Source organism: Emydura macquarii, unplaced genomic scaffold (genome assembly GCF_026122565.2).
Source record: "Emydura macquarii macquarii isolate MOO-44397 ecotype Brisbane River unplaced genomic scaffold, CSIRO-AGI_Emac_v2 contig_3390, whole genome shotgun sequence".
Classification (NCBI taxonomy): Eukaryota; Metazoa; Chordata; order Testudines; family Chelidae; genus Emydura; species Emydura macquarii.
In genome coordinates, this window is record NW_027133527.1 from 5,624,871 (window position 1) to 5,643,185 (window position 18,315).

An 18,315-nucleotide genomic window follows, 5' to 3' on the forward strand; every position below is an offset into this window, starting at 1 on the left:
AGTTTAATTTTGAGTCAACCAAACAAAAAAGTTACTGCAAAATGACACTTTTTGTTTCAATTTTTCCAATTTCAAACTTTTTGAAACTTTTTTTTAGGTGAAGTTTTTTTTGACTTTTCATTCTGGTTCAGAGCCAAAACGAATCCCAGAATGTCAAACTTTACCATGGGACCAAAAGTCCATTTCCTGACCAGAGCTGATGCTGTGTTGCAAGCACAGGAGAAGAGGCGGCGTGTGTCTTGTTTTAGTAAAATCTGGGCGCAGAAAGCGACGTACGGGGCCAGAGTTCAGGGGAGTGGCAGAGGCAGAACAGGAAGCAGTGAGTTTGGAGACACGGCTCCCAGGATGAGACAAGCTGTTGGAGGCACAGGAGGCCACAGGACAAGAATTTGAGTGAAGTTCAGCAGTGCTGTGTTTGATTCATGTCGGGCTGCACTCCCCATGAGCGAGCTTGTGGAGCTATTTATAGGCATGTGAGACGTGCTCAGAAATTACGGTGGTGGGCACCAGAGATATTGGCAAGCAAATCTCACAGCTCCTTTCAGAGGTAGGAAGGAGGAGTAGCCTCGTTTTACAAATGCCACCAAAAGCCAAGCCCATTAACTAGCTGGGCTCATTCTTCTTCTGAGGCCCATCTGATGAAACATCAAAAGCCACTCCTGACCCTGTCAGGGAGCAGACCGGCTAGACTGCCCCAAGGGGAATGCAACACTTCAAATCAGCAATGGGCAGAGAGATGATTCCAAGGCTCAGAGCCTCCTGCTGCCCAGCGGCTCCTGCTGTGGGCTGTTTCCAGAGGACAGGTCTAAATTCTTTGGTGACATCGGTAGGGGATGAGAGCGCACATGCATCTCTGGCTGTCTTTCTAGAACGATAAATGAGAAAAGGATGGAGATGGTACTATTTACCCTTACAGATGGATGGATAGAGAGAGAAACGCATATGCCCCACAGATGTCACCAATAAATTATACCTGTCCTCTGTACATGATCTGTGAGTGTGTGTGTGTGAAGCTGAAGCAGAATAAGGAATGGACGGAGCTACCCTTTTTCTCTGTTGCTCAGCGTCAGAGCAGAATGAGGCTGGAGGGTCCCCTACCGTGCACTGAGCAAGGGCAGCTGAGATCTGCTGGATATCGTCCACAGTGTTCACGTTCAGGGAGATGAGGGTCTCGGTGATGTTCCTCCGCGTCCAGGTCCGAAGATCTCGTTCGTTCCCGGTCTTGGCTTCCGAAGGCATCAAGTGCTCATACTTGGGGGAAACAAAAGCAGGGGGATTGATCAGACTCTCGCAGAACAGGATTTGTAGCTCTCAACCACAAATTTCCATTACAGCATTTAATGAGTGTCCAGCTGGGAGTCTCTGATATCTGGGTTCTCAGCAGGCTCGGCCAGAGCTGCTGCTGCTGGATACAATTTGAAAGCTACAAAGCCTCTTTGCATTCTGCTGCCAGTGGAAAACATAACTGGAAGCAGGGCAGGAAACAGACTCTCAGTAGCACAGGGTAGGAGGCAGTGTCAGTGCAAGAGTCTTCTCCTCTGCAGCTTCTGCCACCTCTGAGAACATGCATGTCTCTCTCTGGCTGGTCACTTTTCAAGAGAGCTGTGCGACTGTATCAGATCTCTTCTCTCCGGCCAGTGCTGTTATTCATTGAGCCACTCAGTGGGCCCAGCGTTGAACAGAACGTTCCAGTCTAATTTCTGTGATTCAAAGGGTCGCTTTAATAGGGCACCCCTGTTCTGCAGGCTTACGCGGGTAGGTAGACGCATGCAACAGGCCTTTGCACAGCAAAGCACAAATCGGGGCACCCAGAAGGGGATCTGGATCCTCCCATGTGGGTGGCCATGTTTGGAGAATTGGGCTACGCAGCTGCACAATGGCTCTTTACAGCGTTTTAGGGATACTCAGTTTTATGCTATGGAAAATACCGGTGGGTTGGACTGGCCCAGGCATCTGTGCCCACTGTATTGCCATGGACTAAGCCATGGCTGGGGTTCAGGGTGTGTCCCCTTGTTCCCCATTCACCGAGTGGTCTGCGATTGCTGAGGAAGCTGCGTGCTCTGTCCTTTGGCGGGGGGATGGGAGAGCCCTGCGGCGACGCCCCGATGGACCTACACTGCTAGCTTCCAAAGGGTGAGACGAGGTTCGTCTGTGACAAGAAAGAGGGAGCCACAAAAATCAAAACAGGAGCTGGGCATCTGCTAGGACGGGACTGAATTAGATACGAGCGACAGTGAACGAAGGGACGGGGGGAGCCGTCAGGGGGGGAGGGGGGTGCATGGGAAGATGAGGGTTAAGAGTGAAAAGTACGAGTTGTACTTCGTGGCCAAGGCCCTGTGTGCAGGTGCAGAGCTGTTCTGCTGACTCACCCTGGCCCAAGGTGAGCACATAGACTGGATAACGAGTAGCCAGCAACCCAGAGCCGGTAGCCAGCTGGGCCCCAGGGCCGCCAGCGCTGCTTTACCTCATTTAAGATGGTGATGAGGGCCAGGGAGTACTCGATGACGTGCTGCGGGTCGCCCTGTTTCACCAAGCCCTGGAGCACCGTGTCGGTCTGACTGTACAGCCAGTGAGCGAGGCTGGGCGCGCCGGCCGGGGGGATTGGCAGGGTGATGGTCATGGAGCTGGAAGGGGAAGATGCATTCGGTTTGTAAAGAGCAGCCTGTCGAATGGAACCAAGGCCGATGGCCGTAAACCCCCGTGTAGCTCCGAGAGAAAGTCCCTTGAGCGTCACCAACTCCTGCACTGACCCCGGGCTTGGCCCGGCTCTTCTCAGACCCTAGTCCCAGTGGGGAGGGGGACCTGTTTCTGAATAGTTGTGATAAGGGGCCAAATTCCTCCCTGACGTAACTCCAAGGAACCAGTGGATTGGCACAGGAGAGGCACTTGACCCTGGGAGTAAGATCTGGGTTTAGTTTTAGAAGCACCCAAAAACCATCTTCAGTCCACTTATGCCCTTGGCTTAGTCCTCTGGGGTCCAAAGGGATACCCCTGAGCCGGATTCTCAAAGCCTTAGATTGCAGAGGATTCAATCCTCTGGGGTCCAGGGGCCACCTGTAGCTTGGATTTAGTTGATGCATGGTGGGTGGAGGGGCGGGAGGGGGGGGGTGCTTTATCCCCTGCTGAATGACAAATAAGACTGTAAGAAATCAGCCCCTGCTGGGACCTGCTCCAGCAACTCCCAGCTCCAATCACAGTAGCGGTCCCCGCTGAGCTAAACCCAGATCTTCCGCTACGTGTCCGTAGTGGGACACCAGGTCCCGCCAAGTGCCCTGCGGCTTCCCACTTTCTTTAAAGGGTCCCAGCTGCAGAGGAGGGGCAAGGAAGGAACCAGCAGGAAGGAACGTCAAGATAAATGGCCAGGTATCAATTATTCATTTGGCTTTCCCTGGAAGCCAGTCATTATAATGCAGCCATTTGTTATGGGTACGAATGGAATATTCAATTCTTCTCCCGCCCACCTGAAACGTGAGTCAGTTACAGCCTCTTTGCTTGATGTATTGCCCATGAGCAATGTTGCTTGTAAAAAATACATGCATCTATATAGAGAGATCTCCCAGAAAATGCCACCATGCCTCAAAAGGCAAGCATCGCTGTAAATCAAGATGGATGGCCATGGGAGCGGTAACTCAGGTGAGAGGAAATGTGTGTGCAGGAGGCTTTTGGTCTTTCTTAACAAGGCAGCTTTCACCAAGCTTTTCAGAGTGAGCAGCCACATCTATTAGCAGGGAGGTGAAACTTAAGACCTACCTGAAAAGGAATTTAAAAGTGCTTACGGGGAGATTTCCTAATGGGGCTTGCGCCGGAGTAAAATGAGTTAGGAGAGGAAGCGTGTGTGAAACGAACACGCTATCAACAGATGGTTGCAAACAGCGTGAATGTGTGTGTGTGTGTCTGGTGGGGGAAGTTGGTGCTCCTGAGATGTGAGGAGCTGAAGGCAGTTTGAAATCCTTCCTCTACCCGCAGAACAGGCCTGACAGCGGCAGCAGTTCCCATCCCCGTGTGCCTTAACCCTGCCCTCGAGAGACCACCTGTAAGGACTGAAGCTCCATGGCTGTGAACAGAACGGCCATAGTGGGTCAGCCCAATGGTCCATCTCGCCCAGTGTCCTGTCTGCCGACCGTGGCCCATGCCAGGTGCTTCAGGGGGAATGAACAGAACAGCTCATCATCGAGTGATCCATCCTGTCGCCCATTCCCAGCCTCTGGCAGACAGCCATCCCTGCCCACCCTGGCTAATAGCCATTGACGGACCTCTCCTCCGTGAACTCATCCAGTTCTGGTTTGAACCCCGTGATAGTCTACAGCCCAGTATTTCACTGGTGCTGGGTCTGCCAACACTGCTGGTGCTTTTTCTGAGGTGGGCACAGTTGCAGGAGGCTCATAGCTCATGAAGGATCCATGGCCCTGGAACAGTGGGTACTGCCTAGCAGTTAAGTCACACTTGGGATTCCTGGGCCTGGGATTCCTGGATTCTGTGCCCAGCTCTGCCCCTACTTCGCCATGCAGCTGTGGGCTGGTTGCTTCTCTTCTCTGTGCCCTAGTGCCCCTGTCTGTAATAGGAGCACCTTACCGGTTGAGGGCCTCCACCGTCGCTCCCAGCTGATCCTGCACGAGCACGGAAACGTACACTAGGAAGCTGTTTGCCCTGAAGCCCGGTGGGAGGAAGACGCTGTGCTCAGAGCGGCTGCCTTTGTACATGGTGAACTGCTCACGATGCCCCCCTCTGCTGCGAGTGGCCGAGAGGATGTACACCAGGGGAGCCTCTTCGTCCTCCGTGTCTCTCCAGCCTGCAAGCCAAGCACACCGTGCAGGGTCAATGGGAGCCGAGCGCACCGTGCAGACCAGGCCTGTAGCTGCAGTCATTGTCGTGGCCACAAGGGATCAGGCTTTTAGATCCATCCTGAACAGCTGCCCAGGCCCTGCGGCGCCCTCTCTTCTCCCCTCTGCTACTCTTGGCCCTTGATTTGCACAATACGGTGCAGAACTGCATGGTCGCCTCCCTCTGTCTCATTACCGTCCCCCTCCAACATCCCCAGTGAGTGTTTCCTGCTGCCCTGGTAGGGAGGGACAGACCGAACTAAAGCCTACAGATAACTGATAGTACCAGCCTTGCGCAGGATGGATGCCAGAGAGGGACCTGAGATACAAAACTCGGATCTGGATTTCTCTCGCATTCAGGGGTTTTCTGATTTGGGGTTTGGGCCCTAGAACACTTGGTCATAGAGTTTAAGGCTGGAAGGGGCCATCAGACCATCTGGTCTGACTACGCAGCCCAGCACCCACACACTAAACCCAACCACTGAAATCAGACCGAAATATCACAGCCCACAGGAGACTAGATTATTACGTGCTACAGGCAGAGAATTGGCAGGACGGAGGTTTACCAATGCCCAAGGCCCTCGCAATGGCAGGGAAATGATTATGGGAGGTAGACCCTGATAATCCTCGCAAGCGACCTGCGCCCACAGGCTGCAGAGGAAAGCAAAACCCCAGAAGGTCGCTGCCAATCTGACCTGGGGAAAATTCTTTCCTGAACCCACACACGGTGATCAGCTAAACCCTGAGCAAGAAGCAGCCAGCCAAGCACCTGAGCGAGGATGCTCGGTGCCAGCACAGTGTCCTGGCCGACCTGCACCTGGCTCAGCTCCCGCTCTGGCTATTCCTGATGCTTCAGAGGCCGGAGATTAAAAAAAAACAAACCCCAGAATACATTGGGGGGGGGGGGAAGGGGGATATCCTTTTCTGACCCATTCTGGGTGGTCAGAAACCCTGAAGCATGAGCTTTTAACAGGTCAGGAGCCCCTAGCAAAAGCAACACACCGCCCTGGGAAAAGGCATGTGCCCTCTGTATCTCAATAGCAATATCAAAACCAGGATGATTCTGTTGTGCTGCAGAGGCTGAATATGGCACATACCCAAGATCCCAGACTATATATAACATCCTAGACAAAAGTCCTGTGGAATCTGCTATTAGCCTGAGGACTTGGTGCAGGCCAGTTATAGTTCAGTGACCACCAGCCTTAAGAATGAATGGTTTATTACAGCCCACCAATCTGTATTTTGTATCCAGCACTTTGTCTCTGCTTGACAAATACTACTACTAATTGCTGCAATCCCCATAATTCCAAAGGTACAAAGTTTTCCTAATTAGTGCTGGCAAGTCAAAGCATCCTGGACATCAACATCACCACATTCTGATTACACTCTTGCTTTCCCCCCTGACTTAAGCTGTGATCACCCTCACAAGAATAATGAGCACTAGAAACCAATTCACCCTACCACTGGACACATGGAATCCCGGCGTTCATGTGCACTAAGGCATGAATCTCTACTACTAATCGTTTGTGGGGGTGGGGAAAAGGTTTCAGAGACACTTGCTGGCCCCTGCAATATGCGACACGGACCGGTCAGCTTTTTCCATCATTGGGCTAGATATTTTTATCTCTGTGACTGCATCAGAAATAACTTGCAGGAAACTATATTTGTGCAGAGGAAGCAGAATAAAATCACTCAGGCCCCATTTTTCAGAGCGGCCTCTGAGTGGTGTCCAGTTTCTCAGCTGTGTGACTGTGGCGATGTAATTCTGGGCACTCCCTTTTTTCCACCACACCCAAAACTCTGGTTTCTGCACATAATCCACTTACACCGACTGGTGTGATAGGCATTCAGCCACTTGATTTCGGTGTGGGAAACGTGTGCATAAATGAGTTTTAGGATGTGCGTGCCTCGGCCACACACAACTGAGTGGGGGCTGCGGTTTGGGACCTGCCAACGTACAGGTCTGCGTATGGCAATCTGACCTCTCCAAAGGTATCCTCAGGACTGGAACTGAGGGTAAAGCGCTAGAATTCTGTGGGGCCAAGGAGCACTTGGGTGCAGCTGGGTAACTCGCTTGGTGCGTGAAATACACGCACGGATGAACAGCGGAGATGCCAGGCCAACCTCTGGCACGGCAACTACCACAGTCTCACCTGCACATTCAAAGTGAACCTTTGCCATCAGCGCCCTGACCGTTCCCTTCGGAGAGAGCCGACACAACCCTCCAATTGGGGGCTGGTTCGGGAACAGGTCAATGGAGGCATAACCCTCCTCCCCCGTCGTGAGGTCAGTGATGTGAAGGGTAAAGGTGTATCCTTCCCCGTCCTTTAAGGCTCCTTGCCGTAAGACCAGGTTCATTCCGGTGTTGCCAGTGGTCGTGGTATTTTTGTCCAGGACGAGAGACTTGTTTTTGAAGCTGTGTGCTGCCCATCTCTATGGAGATGAAGGGAGAAAGACGGGAGAAATCCTGGTTTAATCTGAAGTTATGTCCCTGAAATGTTTTCAGACTGACTCTATAGGGGAAAAAATAGCATCTAGGGCCAAAGGCTGCCAAATTTGCAGTTGATAATTCAGCTTTGTTCTCATGTGCTGAAGCAACAAGAACTGGAAAGCTTCCAAAATGTCTGGTGGGAATATTTCCACTGTGAGATCCGCTTTCGTCTTTGAGGTTACATCATCCTCCGACAGAATATTTCATAATACAAAACACAGGAAATCAAATTAAACGGTGGTGGAATCTCCATGGGATAACCTTTCTTTTACAGGCTGCAAGCTGAATGTGTCCTGGATTGTTACCGTTAATAGTACAAATGTACAACTGTGACAACAAGAGACACATTGAGACAGACGGCCGGAAAATACACTACACAGGAAACCACTCAGCTCAATGGGGCTATAGATCAGCTCTTCCAGTGGGACTTTCACTTATAAAGCCTATTTCATCCAACGGCCTGTGGAGGGCACCTTCTAGCACAGTACACGGCCAGGAGGGGAATGTGGCTGGGAGGTGAAGAAAACAGGCCGAGCAATCTATGTTTCAACCCCCCCTGAGCCAGAATAATGCAGAGAGGCCACACAGCAGAGAGCTGAAAACCCTTTATGATCTCTATCAATGAGCGGGCGGTGCATAAGCCCAGGTTGGCGGGGCCGGGGCAGGCGCATTAGGGGTTGAATGCCCCTTGGGTAGCATCGAGCCCCTCTGATGGAGGGATGGCATGCCACCTTTCCCGCGACGCTCAGGGCCATTGCAGAGAAACTCTCTCCGCTGGGATACAGTGAGCACAGCCCATCAGGGCATGTCTGGGGGGAAGGCTCACTTGGTGGACAGCTGCTGACAGAACGAAGGGCTCAGTTTGAATGGCAGCTGTGGCAAGACCTGCCATGACGTTGGGGGCTTTGCGAGGGGCTCAGTGCTCCCCTCCCCCCCCCCAGGTTCCCTACAGATGGACCCTGCTTTAAGAGGCAGACTCCTGTCACCCCCTTGGAGGTCAGTCATCTTGCAGATTCACAGGAGACTGCAATGGACGAAGGGGACCCTAGTCAAATCTTTCTCCAGAACCCATCCAGAACTGGCCTTACACTGAGCAAAACCTCAAAGCCCTGTTCCTCCTCGACATCGAGCGTGTTATTTTTCACTGAATTCTGCCCCGCTAACGAAATGGCAGCAATAGCTTCCCCATCACTTTACCCCCAGCTTGGAGTCATTCTGACAGTTCCTGCAGGTGCCCTCCAGGTAGACATAGGAGCTCCTGCTGACTTCGTAGACCGACTGGACTTTGCAGGACACACATTCGAGGGACACAATGGGGACCCTTCCCTTCTTGATCAACACCTGCGAGGAGGAAGGAAAACAGCTCAGGAGATACCCGTTCCAGGCCTGATGCAACAAGGACACGCACAAAAGCCAAAGGGGCTATTGCTATCAACTTCTAACTAGTTTGCAAATGTCCTGGTACCCAGGTCTCTGCACGGGAGCTCACACCATTTCAACATGATGTGGATTTCGAGTGCAATTCACGCCAATGCAGCGGGACCAGCACGGGGCCTGTGCATGGCTTACGTTCATTGAAGTCTTTGCGATTCCCAAAGAACTTAAGTGGGACAAGCTACAGAGTGACCTTCTGCATGGGGGTGAATTTTACCTTGACTGCCTAGATGTTATGCTGCTGGGATCTCTAGAACGTCTAGAACTTCTGCAACTCTCCTTTATTTTCTTTGGGCCAAATCCTTGGCCCTTCCTCCATAACTGCAGCGAGCCCTGACCCAGTAAAAGTGGGGAGGTTCTGCTGCAACGAGGGGCAGGCCGGACGGTGGGTTCCCCACCCTGCTTGTCACAGCACTGCTCAGTGGGGGGGTGTCTGTGCTCAAGGCTACTGGATCCGTGCCTGGGCATTCCTCCCCCTGGAACAGGAATGCAGTGGGCTCTGGTCCTGCAGCAGCATCTTCCTCTGCTGAGATCTTTGGCGCCCAGCCTGGGCTTTTGCTCTGGGTCTCAGGAGCTGGCCAAGGGCCTGCAAGGCTCAGTGCAGGACAGCACGCTTTCCCACAGGACAGTGTGGTGTCCCAGGCTTTCCTCTCAACGTCCCCTCCTACAACCTGTGACCTCTAACATGCCTCTCCTACCACGCGCTGTGCAGGATAAGCACTTTAGAGTCACCACTCCCCCAGACACCCTGGTTATTGTGGCATTATCTCTCTGCTTCTCCTTAGCTCCTTTAATCCACTACAAAGCACCACTGTGTAGAGTTTGACTGAGCCCTGGGCCCTGGCATAACACTCTGAATGTAAAGCGAGGCAGTAATAAAGACATTGTTTAATATGGCAAGCTGTTAAAAGAGGAGAAGTGTTCCACGGAGTTAAGAGGAAGAGCACTGAAGCTTCACTCATTCCTACAGCCTTTGCAAATTTCCTATGACACTGGATTCATTGTGTTGCTCTCACGCATGGAAAGCTGATAGCACGGAATGTCCTTGAAAGACTATCAATTTAAGTTTTTTTCTTTTCTTTATCCTCCGGCTTTGGTTTAAAAATCCAGGCCATAAGAGTTTCCATTTTCAGAATAGCTACGTCTCTTAATTGCCAAATGCACCATGATGAATGTTTCTGACATAAACCGTAAGTGCTGTTGGACTACACGTGTGTTCAGTGTTCGGTTTAATCTGACATAAGCAACGTGCCCTTAAAAAACCTTCTCTTTCTTTTTAAAAAAGGGCAGGAACTATTGACAGCAAAAGCCAAGTACCAACCCTCCGACAGCTCGCGCCCTTCTCGTGCCAATCGGGAAAGGGCACGATGCTGTTCGGTGAAAGTAAGGCTAGGCACGTTGGTGGATCAGCTCTTAACCCCGTGGACTGTAGCATCCTCATGTTCTCCTAAGGCAGATCAGCCGCTGCAAGATCAGAATCTGATCTGCTGTGAGCAGTAACTACACATGATGAGGTTATTAACAGACAAAGAGAGACACTGTGACCTTAATAAAAGGCCTGATGGAGGAAACGCAACAAAACGCTTTATCGTTGCCATCAGGTACGCTGCCCCTGGCAATGTAAAGTGTGTCCATTATTGAGTATATGGGGTATGCCCGCCCCTGAGGGGTATGTACAGTGCTGCCTTTAGGACTCTGGTGGGATCACAGGCAGATTATCCCCAAATCTCTCCATCAGTCGTCTTCTGCTTCCTCCCCAATGGGTGCAGACAGCAGCAAGCTCTGCAGTCCCACGTTATGTTTGTTACTATACTACAACGCAGGGGCAGGAAAGGGGCATGACTCGGAAGCTACCTACGACTGCGGGTATCCCAAAAGTCAGCCGGCCATACTCCCTCCTGGAGCTTTGCTTGGAAAGGGGAGTGTGACCCTGCCTGTTGTCTGGTGCCCAGGAGCAGACACACAAGCCCAGTGAAGATAGAGGAGAGCCTGTGCAGTACGTACGGTTTGGTTCGTAGACTCGGGATTCACGCCTGTCTTCCAGACAGTGAGGTCGAATGTATACTCCACCTCAGCTTCTAGCATCGCTTTGGAAATGGCGATAACGCCCCTTGTGGCACTGAAATGCAGAGAGCATCCTGCAGGCGAGCTCTGCTTGCAAGGAGAAAAGAACCATTCAAACCCTCCTTTGCATTGAGGCACATTGTATTAGTCCGTAGCCAACATCCAGTTTCAGACCAAATCAGTTCTTGCTCTAAATTACCCATTTCAAACCCTTCGTTCAGGTAGGGTGGGGTACCATTAAATACACTGTACTTTCCATCAGCTTAGTAAGCAGCTCTTGGAGCACACTGGGCTTTTGGGTGACCTCCAATTTTTATTTTTTGAAAATATTAATGAATTCGCTCTTCATTAAATATCTTGTAAATATCGCTAACAGAAACCAGACAAAGGAGTGCTTACATTAACACTAAGTTTGATGCACAAGCCTCCATATTATTTCATTCCAAAAATGGGAAAGACCAAAGAAAAGGCCTTTCAATAAACAAAACCGTTCTGTGTCAATGGGACAAATATTCATCAGAGAATTTGCCAGGAGGCTCGGAGGAGAGGTTCTTTTTTATTGGTGGCCAAGTCTGGTTCGATGTGTCGACCAGCAAGGAACAGTGTCCTGGACCCAAGTGTTTTTTGGCTTATCCTTCAAAAGCTTCATTTTGCTCCTGCTGAAACTGAAGGCTTTTAAATGACTCTCATCGGAGCAGGACACAAGTATGTAACTCAGGCCGGCTAGACTGTAAATTGTTGCCTGTCTTTGTACTTCCTGCAGAAGGTCAAAGAAGCAGCAACACCAGAAAAGTTAGTCAGACGCCAGGTGCAATGGCAGATGCAGATGTCCTTGGTTCACTGCAAATGCTCAGGGAGCTTCAGAGGAATAGCATATAAGCATTACAAGCCATCACAAGGGATCTTGCAACTGATCTTGTTCCATCTTCCTGAACTGGGTACTATGAACATCACCCCCACTTCCCTGGTGACCCTACTGAGAATCGGTTACAAACCCTTCCCTCTATGCCACCCCAGCCATGACAAAAAATGTGTTGTGTGCGCGCACAGCGCCTAGCACAATGGAGCCTTGATCCTTGGTTGGGGTCGCTAGGTGCTACTGCAATGTAAATAATTATCACAATCTTTTTTGGTGCAGATTCGCTTACCTTGGAGGAAGATGTGCAAGACCACTGGTAAAGCAGCGGAGTCTGTTCACCATTGTCCAAGTTAGGGTCATAAGATTTCTCACCATCCAGGATTAAGTCCCGAGTGTTGGACCACACGCGGTAAGATCCCCCGTCGATGATCGGGACCAGCTTGCTCGGCGTCACAGTCACATTGGCAAAAATGCTCTTGGACAGTGGGGTGTCTCCAAAGGAGACAAAGAAGATGAAGCAATAGTTCCCTACTTCCAGGGCCAGCCTGGGTATGACCAGCTGTGGCCTGCTCACATCAACGCTCAGCAGGTGGACCCTGTCGGCATCATCGAAATGCAGGCAGCTGGGTGCTCTGTAAACCTCCCACAGATACTCGGTCTGGTACTTGACGCAGCCACGGAGGTCGATCTGCGCCTCCAGGTAGTTCCTCTGGGATCGTTTCATGACTACCTGTGGTGGTAGGGCTAGTTCCACCTCCGGCTCCTCACACTCCAGGACTCTGACGGTGACTGTGAGATGGGCTGTCATGAAGCTGATGAGGTTGGTGGCATTCACCTCCACCTGGAAATCTCCGGGCTTCAGGTAGGAGTAGTTGGCAGCTGCCACCTCTGTTCTTTGGGCTGGGGAACCATCGCCAAAGTTCCACCAGAAAGCAACTTGCCTCACGCTGGGCTGCACGGCAGCTTCAAACAACACCGTCCTGTTAACAAAGGCATTGGCGGGCTTAAGGAAGACTTGAACTATTTGGTCTTGGACTTGGATCACGCTGGTGATGTTCAAACTCCCCAGGTCATTGAAAGCACTGAGATGAATTTCTAGCAGCCCTGCAGCCGCTGGAGTGTAGGAGACGCTTTCGCCCACCAAACTGACCGGGTAGCGGCCCTGCTCGTTGCGCAAGGAGAACTGCCAGGAGTATGACACCCGTGAGCCACTCTCAACCTGGGCCGTGAAGGTTTGTTTTGCTCCCACTGGGATGCCCTGCTCGCAGCAGTTCACAAGCCTTAAGTCACGTATGGCTTCCAGTACTGAGATCAGCACCTGCGTGCGTGCCAAGCTGACTTGGTTCTGCGCCGTCACCACTACTAGGTAGTCACCGCTCTCGGCGAACTCATGGGTGTACCTAGAACCATTGAGTACCACGGAGTAGTCCCCACTTATGTTCAGCACATAACTCACAGAAGAACCAGAAGACATGCTGACCACAAAAGAGATCTGTTCCCGGGGCTCCACAACTTTCTTGCTTACAAAAAGCTCTAGCCCTTCAATTCTGTCCTGCACTGTGATATTCTTGTTGGCCACGGCCCAGCTGATGTCATTGGAGACGTTCAGAACGACAGAGAAAAAGCCCGCATCAGGGAACGTCACAGCCACCGTCTGTCCAATCCGTATGCCTTTGGGCAGCTCCCACAGCCACGTCACGTTGGTCCCCTTTTCAATTTCACCGCTGAAGGTCACCATGGAGCCTGATGGGACGTAGCTGCAGTCCGGCTCTGTGGTCCCAATCCTCAAACCCGCTATGGGTTCCTGGATAAAGATCCAAACCGAAGCATTAGCAGAACCAATTTTGTTTTCGACTGTGACAGTGACCTCTGTAGCACCAGGTCTTTGGAAAGAATGTAGGATGAAGGGTTCAATGGTAACAGGAAAGAAACCATCTTCCAGGTGCCAAATATAGATTAAGCAAGTGCCACTGGTTACGCTGGTGCTTATATTAACAAAGGCATTTACAGCAGCCGGATTGGGGAAGGCAGAAGGTTTTAAAAGGCCGACACTTTCAATGAACTCCACCGTCTTGTTAACAGCTGTGCTTCCCAGCATGTTGGTGGCCTTCAGATGGATAGTGTAGTTCCATGCTTCCAGGATGCTCAAGGAGAAGATCTTCCCACTGAATGTCTGCACGGGGGTGCCGTCCTTCAGGACCGCCCAGCTGTAAGAGATGTTTGTCCCATCTCTCACCACGGCTTGCAGATGCAGCGTTTTGTTGGTTGGGAAGTAGGCATCCTCCACGAGCTCGCTGCTGGTGATCTGCAGCCCTTGGATCTGTTGCAAGACGTAGACATAGATGCTGTCCTGCAGAGAGCTGATCTCATTCTCCGCCGTCACAATGACATTGAAAGTCCCCACGGACCGGAATGTGTAGGAAATGGTGGAGGAGCCTTGGATGGGCGTGCACCTGTCGCACAGGATCCAGGAATATCGGACCGCGCTGCCGGCCAGGAGAGTGGCTACGAAGTTCACCGACCCATTCAACGGCACCACGGTCCTGCTGGCATTGATGGTAAGCCCCTGCAGTCGCCTCTTCACAGTGACGTTGATCCTGGTCTCGATGATGCTTACATCATTCCAGCCAGTCAAGCTGATGGTGTAGTTCCCGGTGTTGTTATAGGAATGGGTGATGAACTGTCCAAGCTGGTTATAGCCATCCCCCAAGTCCCAGCGGTAGCTCACTTTGGTCCCATTCCCGCTGGCGGAGAACAGATAGAGCTGGTTCAGCTCCAAAACCCTTGTCCCATTGTATTCAATCTTTGCTACCCCAACAGGTTCTTGGACTTCCACAAAAGCAGTGTCGTTGTTGAACGAGACATTGTTGGAGACCGTCACGGTGACCAGGTAGACGCCTGTGCTTCTGTAAGTATAAGTCACTTCAGTCCCACTGGATCTAGCGGAATCGTTAGTCCCAAAGTCCCAGTGATACCTGTATTGGTACAGAGGCATGGCGCTGACCTGGAAATTGCTCTCCTCGCCAAGCTTCACAAACTGCTTGGGGGGAAGGAGCGTGACATTCACGATCTCTGGCTCCACGCAGACAATGGTGAAGTAGTGCGCCTTGTTAATACTACTCGAGAGAACCAGGGAGAGGGGGAAGATCCCGCTGCGGGTGAAGTTGTGCGTCACCACGGGGTCCCCGTACACAGTGACGTTGGACGAGCCATCTCCAAAGGTCCAGTCGAAAATGTAATTCTCGGAATTCCCCGAGACGTACGCAGTGAGCTGCACGTCGGGGTGCTCCAGGATGCAAGAGGAAGGCTCTATTTTGAGGACCTCCAGGACGAAGACACGGACAGGCACAGTCTGAGAAACTGAGTTGACGGGATTCACAGCTGTCACATTAACAGTGCAGTTGACATCCTTTTCATAGATATGTTCTACTGCTGGCACTGTGCTCATCAATATGGTCCCGTCCCCCATGTCAAATATCCAGGTGATGTTGTCCCCCGTCTGCACTGAAGCATTTATTGATATAGAGATGCCCAGCTCTGCCACCTCATCAGAAGAAACGCTCAGCCCAGTTATCTCTTCAAAGACCTGGTAACGCTTGTGTGTCTCCACGCGGCTAATTGTGTTGTTGGCTGTCAGGCTGACGTTGTACACTCCCCTGTTCTGGTAGCTGTGGGTCACTCTAGGTTGGTTCTCCAACAGCAGCGAGGAGCCATCCCCAAAGTCCCAGGTGTACCAGACTCCATAGGAGGATGGCAGCGGATAGGCTTCAAAGGTGACAGGCCGGCCTACGACCAGGACATCTGCATCTGCTTCTACAGTCAAGTCAGTCAGGTAAGTGTGGACGTGAACCGGGACCTGGTAGGTGAGGTTCTCAAAACTGTTCGACACCAGAACAACTAGGGTGTATTCTCCTGCAAAGGAAGAGAGCAGAACATGGGCAGTCATGTCATGCAACCACCCCAAACCTAACAGTGCTGTGGAGGTCTCACGGGAAATGTTCAAAACATTCCAGTTAGATGTTGTTCTGCTTCTGCACCCCACACACTCTCTGTATTCGTCTTCCTTTTTTCATCACGACTAAGGGTGCATGAAAATAGGATGTGCACGTGTGGCCTGTCTCCCTATATAAGAGGCCTGCCTGGCAGTTCTGGAAACTCATTCATTTTCTGTTCCTCCACGTAACAGCTACAGCATGGGCAGTGGTCGTGCATGCTTCCTCCTCCTCCTTCAGTGCCCCACAACTGTGCCTCACCCCACCTGGAATCCTGAACCCCGGATGTGAGAGAAGCTCAGTCTCCACAGGCTACTCTGCTATTGGCCTATCTCCTGAGACAGCCAAGAAAGAATTGGTACTGCCTGTACCAATGATGCTGGTTTCTATAATATGGGCACACATCCAGGGAGAATTGGAGAGAGATGATCGGAATGTGACAATTTCTGGTCACCTCCAGTCTGGGCTAGATCTGAACTGGTGATCCAGAGGAGAAATTAAATGGCCTCTTGTTAATGGGTTCTCACAGTTACAGATAATGGCTGATCATCCAGACCTGCCTCCTGTGTTTATCAGCACCTTCCTTTATGCTAATTCTGCCAGGGTTTTGTCTGTTGTTTATTACAGCCAGTGGCCAGCAGCACCAACAGTGAAGGGAGTTTGATCAAGAAAGAGCCTCTGAATCATTCCCTACTGTGGAGGTGCCACGAGCCTTCCGCAGCTCTTTGGACCCTCTAGCCTCAATGCAGTAAACCTGCATGATCCCTCTTCTCCCAGGATGCGCAAAGAGAGCTTACCTGGTTCTTGATAGGTGTGCGATACATTGTGCTCGATCACAACCTGATGGACGCTGGGATCAGGCATGAGGAAGGACTCGTTATAGGGAGCTTTAAACTGGTAAATCTCATGACCACCATCTCCAAATTCCCATCTGGCGAGAGGAAAGCAGATCAGACAGGCAGGCCATGAGCCAGTCGTCACACCGTGAAACGGAAGCTGCTTTTGGAGCATCTTAGGATCCTACATGGAACCCCTCAAGTGCCCCAATGCACTCCCAGCGTCCTGCTACACTCACACCGCTGTGGTCAGTAAGGGAGCCGCCACAAAGGGTACAGCTGAGCATCGCAGCATGCACTGTTCTAGTTCCATTGTGGTGCCATGGCGACAGGAGTAGGGTGGCACTTAGAAAAAGGGAAGGAGTCACTTCTAAACAGCCGAACAGCAAGCCTTGCGGAAGAAAGGCATTACGGGACGGACCTCTAGAAACACTGAGCACCCAAGACACCGGCTGAAACCAATGGGAACTGTGGGATGTTCAGCCCCTCTGAAAATTGTGTAAGTATCGGATATTGTTGTTATGGTATCACTGTGTTTAGATTTCTTTACCAGGATTCCTCGGTCCTGCCCCATTTAACCATCACTCTGCTCCTGTTCCAAAAATCTGGCATTAAAAATCCCAGCCTTTCCCTGGTGCCGAAACGTATCCCATAGGATATGAGAGAGACTGCACAGTGAATGCCTCCGTGATGGTCTTCTAAGCAGGTGAGGAACTAAGACAAAGCCAAACAAAGGACCACCTACCAAAGCCCTCGCTCACTCAACCTCCCAGGGACTTCAGTAGGCGTTTGCCTTGAATGAGCACTGAGTAAAGAATAAACCAGAGCCTGGGAATTAGGCCAAATACCCATTTGAAATCAACTGGCCCTCGTGTGAGAAACCAGCCAGGGCAAAACCCATGAGCTGTGCATGGTGAGACCCTAAATTTCGGCAACTTGCAAAGGACTCACGAGAAGGCAGCGTCCACAGCTGAGTCGACCAGGACTCTGGCGGTAAGGTCCATAGTCCAGTTCTGAGGGAGGACCGGGGGGATCTCAGACACCGTCAGGTCCTTCATCCTATTCATCTTCTCCACCGTGACGTTGTAATCAACCGTGACGTTGCTGACGTGATTCGACGCAGTGAGCTGTGAGGCACAGGCAGGACAAATGGAATGGCCGTTGAGGTACGGGATAGGGCAGACCTTGGCTGCCGATGAGAGGGCCTCTGGGCTGGACCCCGGAGCGGAGGGCCGGCCTGGGTTCCCCAGCCAGCCAGTGAGGGAGTGGCGCCCGAGTGCTGCAGAGAGTGGGGAAGGCTGCCTGAGGCTGCTGGCGTGGAGAGACTTAGAAAGACTTTGCTATCTTGGACGGGGGAAACACATAGAGCCCCCTGGCTGGAGGGGCCAAGTCCCGAAGAACGGGCACCCTGAGGCACAGAGACTGAGCGAGAGCATGGCAGCAGGGCCATGCAGCGAGCAGCTGAAGGGGGCCCCAGACCTGGAAGTTGCTAATCCCCCCAGCGGCCAGGAGGAGGTGCTCATAGTGGTACGGGTCCCCCATGACAGACTCCAATATAAACCGGAGCGTGTCCAGGGGAAATCGGTGAAAGGCACTAGGGAGAGGGGAAGAACAGGGCCTGAGCAACTCAGGGGAAAGCTGGTGAGTGGGCGAGGGGGAGTAACACAAAAGGAAAGGGAGGCAGAAAGACGGGTGAGAGGCTGATGGAAGAGGCCCAGACAAGCTGGAAAGCATCCATGACCACAAAGTCACATGCCCAGCGGAATCCTCTTCCTCGTGAAGCCATCGCGGCTCCACTGCTAGGTGTGCACAAGGCGGA

At 51.7% G+C, this 18,315-nt stretch overlaps 1 protein-coding gene across 3 annotated transcripts in view; it reads right to left on the reverse strand.

The window, feature by feature from the left end:
- Nucleotides 1–18,315, reverse strand: part of PKD1 (polycystin 1, transient receptor potential channel interacting) — a 132,960-nt gene that overhangs the window by 40,423 nt on the left and 74,222 nt on the right. For all 3 annotated transcript variants that reach the window (XM_067534291.1, XM_067534290.1, XM_067534292.1), the window contains 9 exons: nt 17,448–17,623; nt 16,458–16,591; nt 11,958–15,580; nt 10,750–10,896; nt 8,509–8,652; nt 6,974–7,253; nt 4,573–4,789; nt 2,465–2,624; nt 1,099–1,251 (listed from right to left, as the gene is read on the reverse strand). In XM_067534291.1, coding sequence (XP_067390392.1) covers nt 1,099–1,251; nt 2,465–2,624; nt 4,573–4,789; nt 6,974–7,253; nt 8,509–8,652; nt 10,750–10,896; nt 11,958–15,580; nt 16,458–16,591; nt 17,448–17,623 — 5,034 coding nt within the window. The remainder of the gene's footprint in view (nt 1–1,098; nt 1,252–2,464; nt 2,625–4,572; nt 4,790–6,973; nt 7,254–8,508; nt 8,653–10,749; nt 10,897–11,957; nt 15,581–16,457; nt 16,592–17,447; nt 17,624–18,315) is intronic.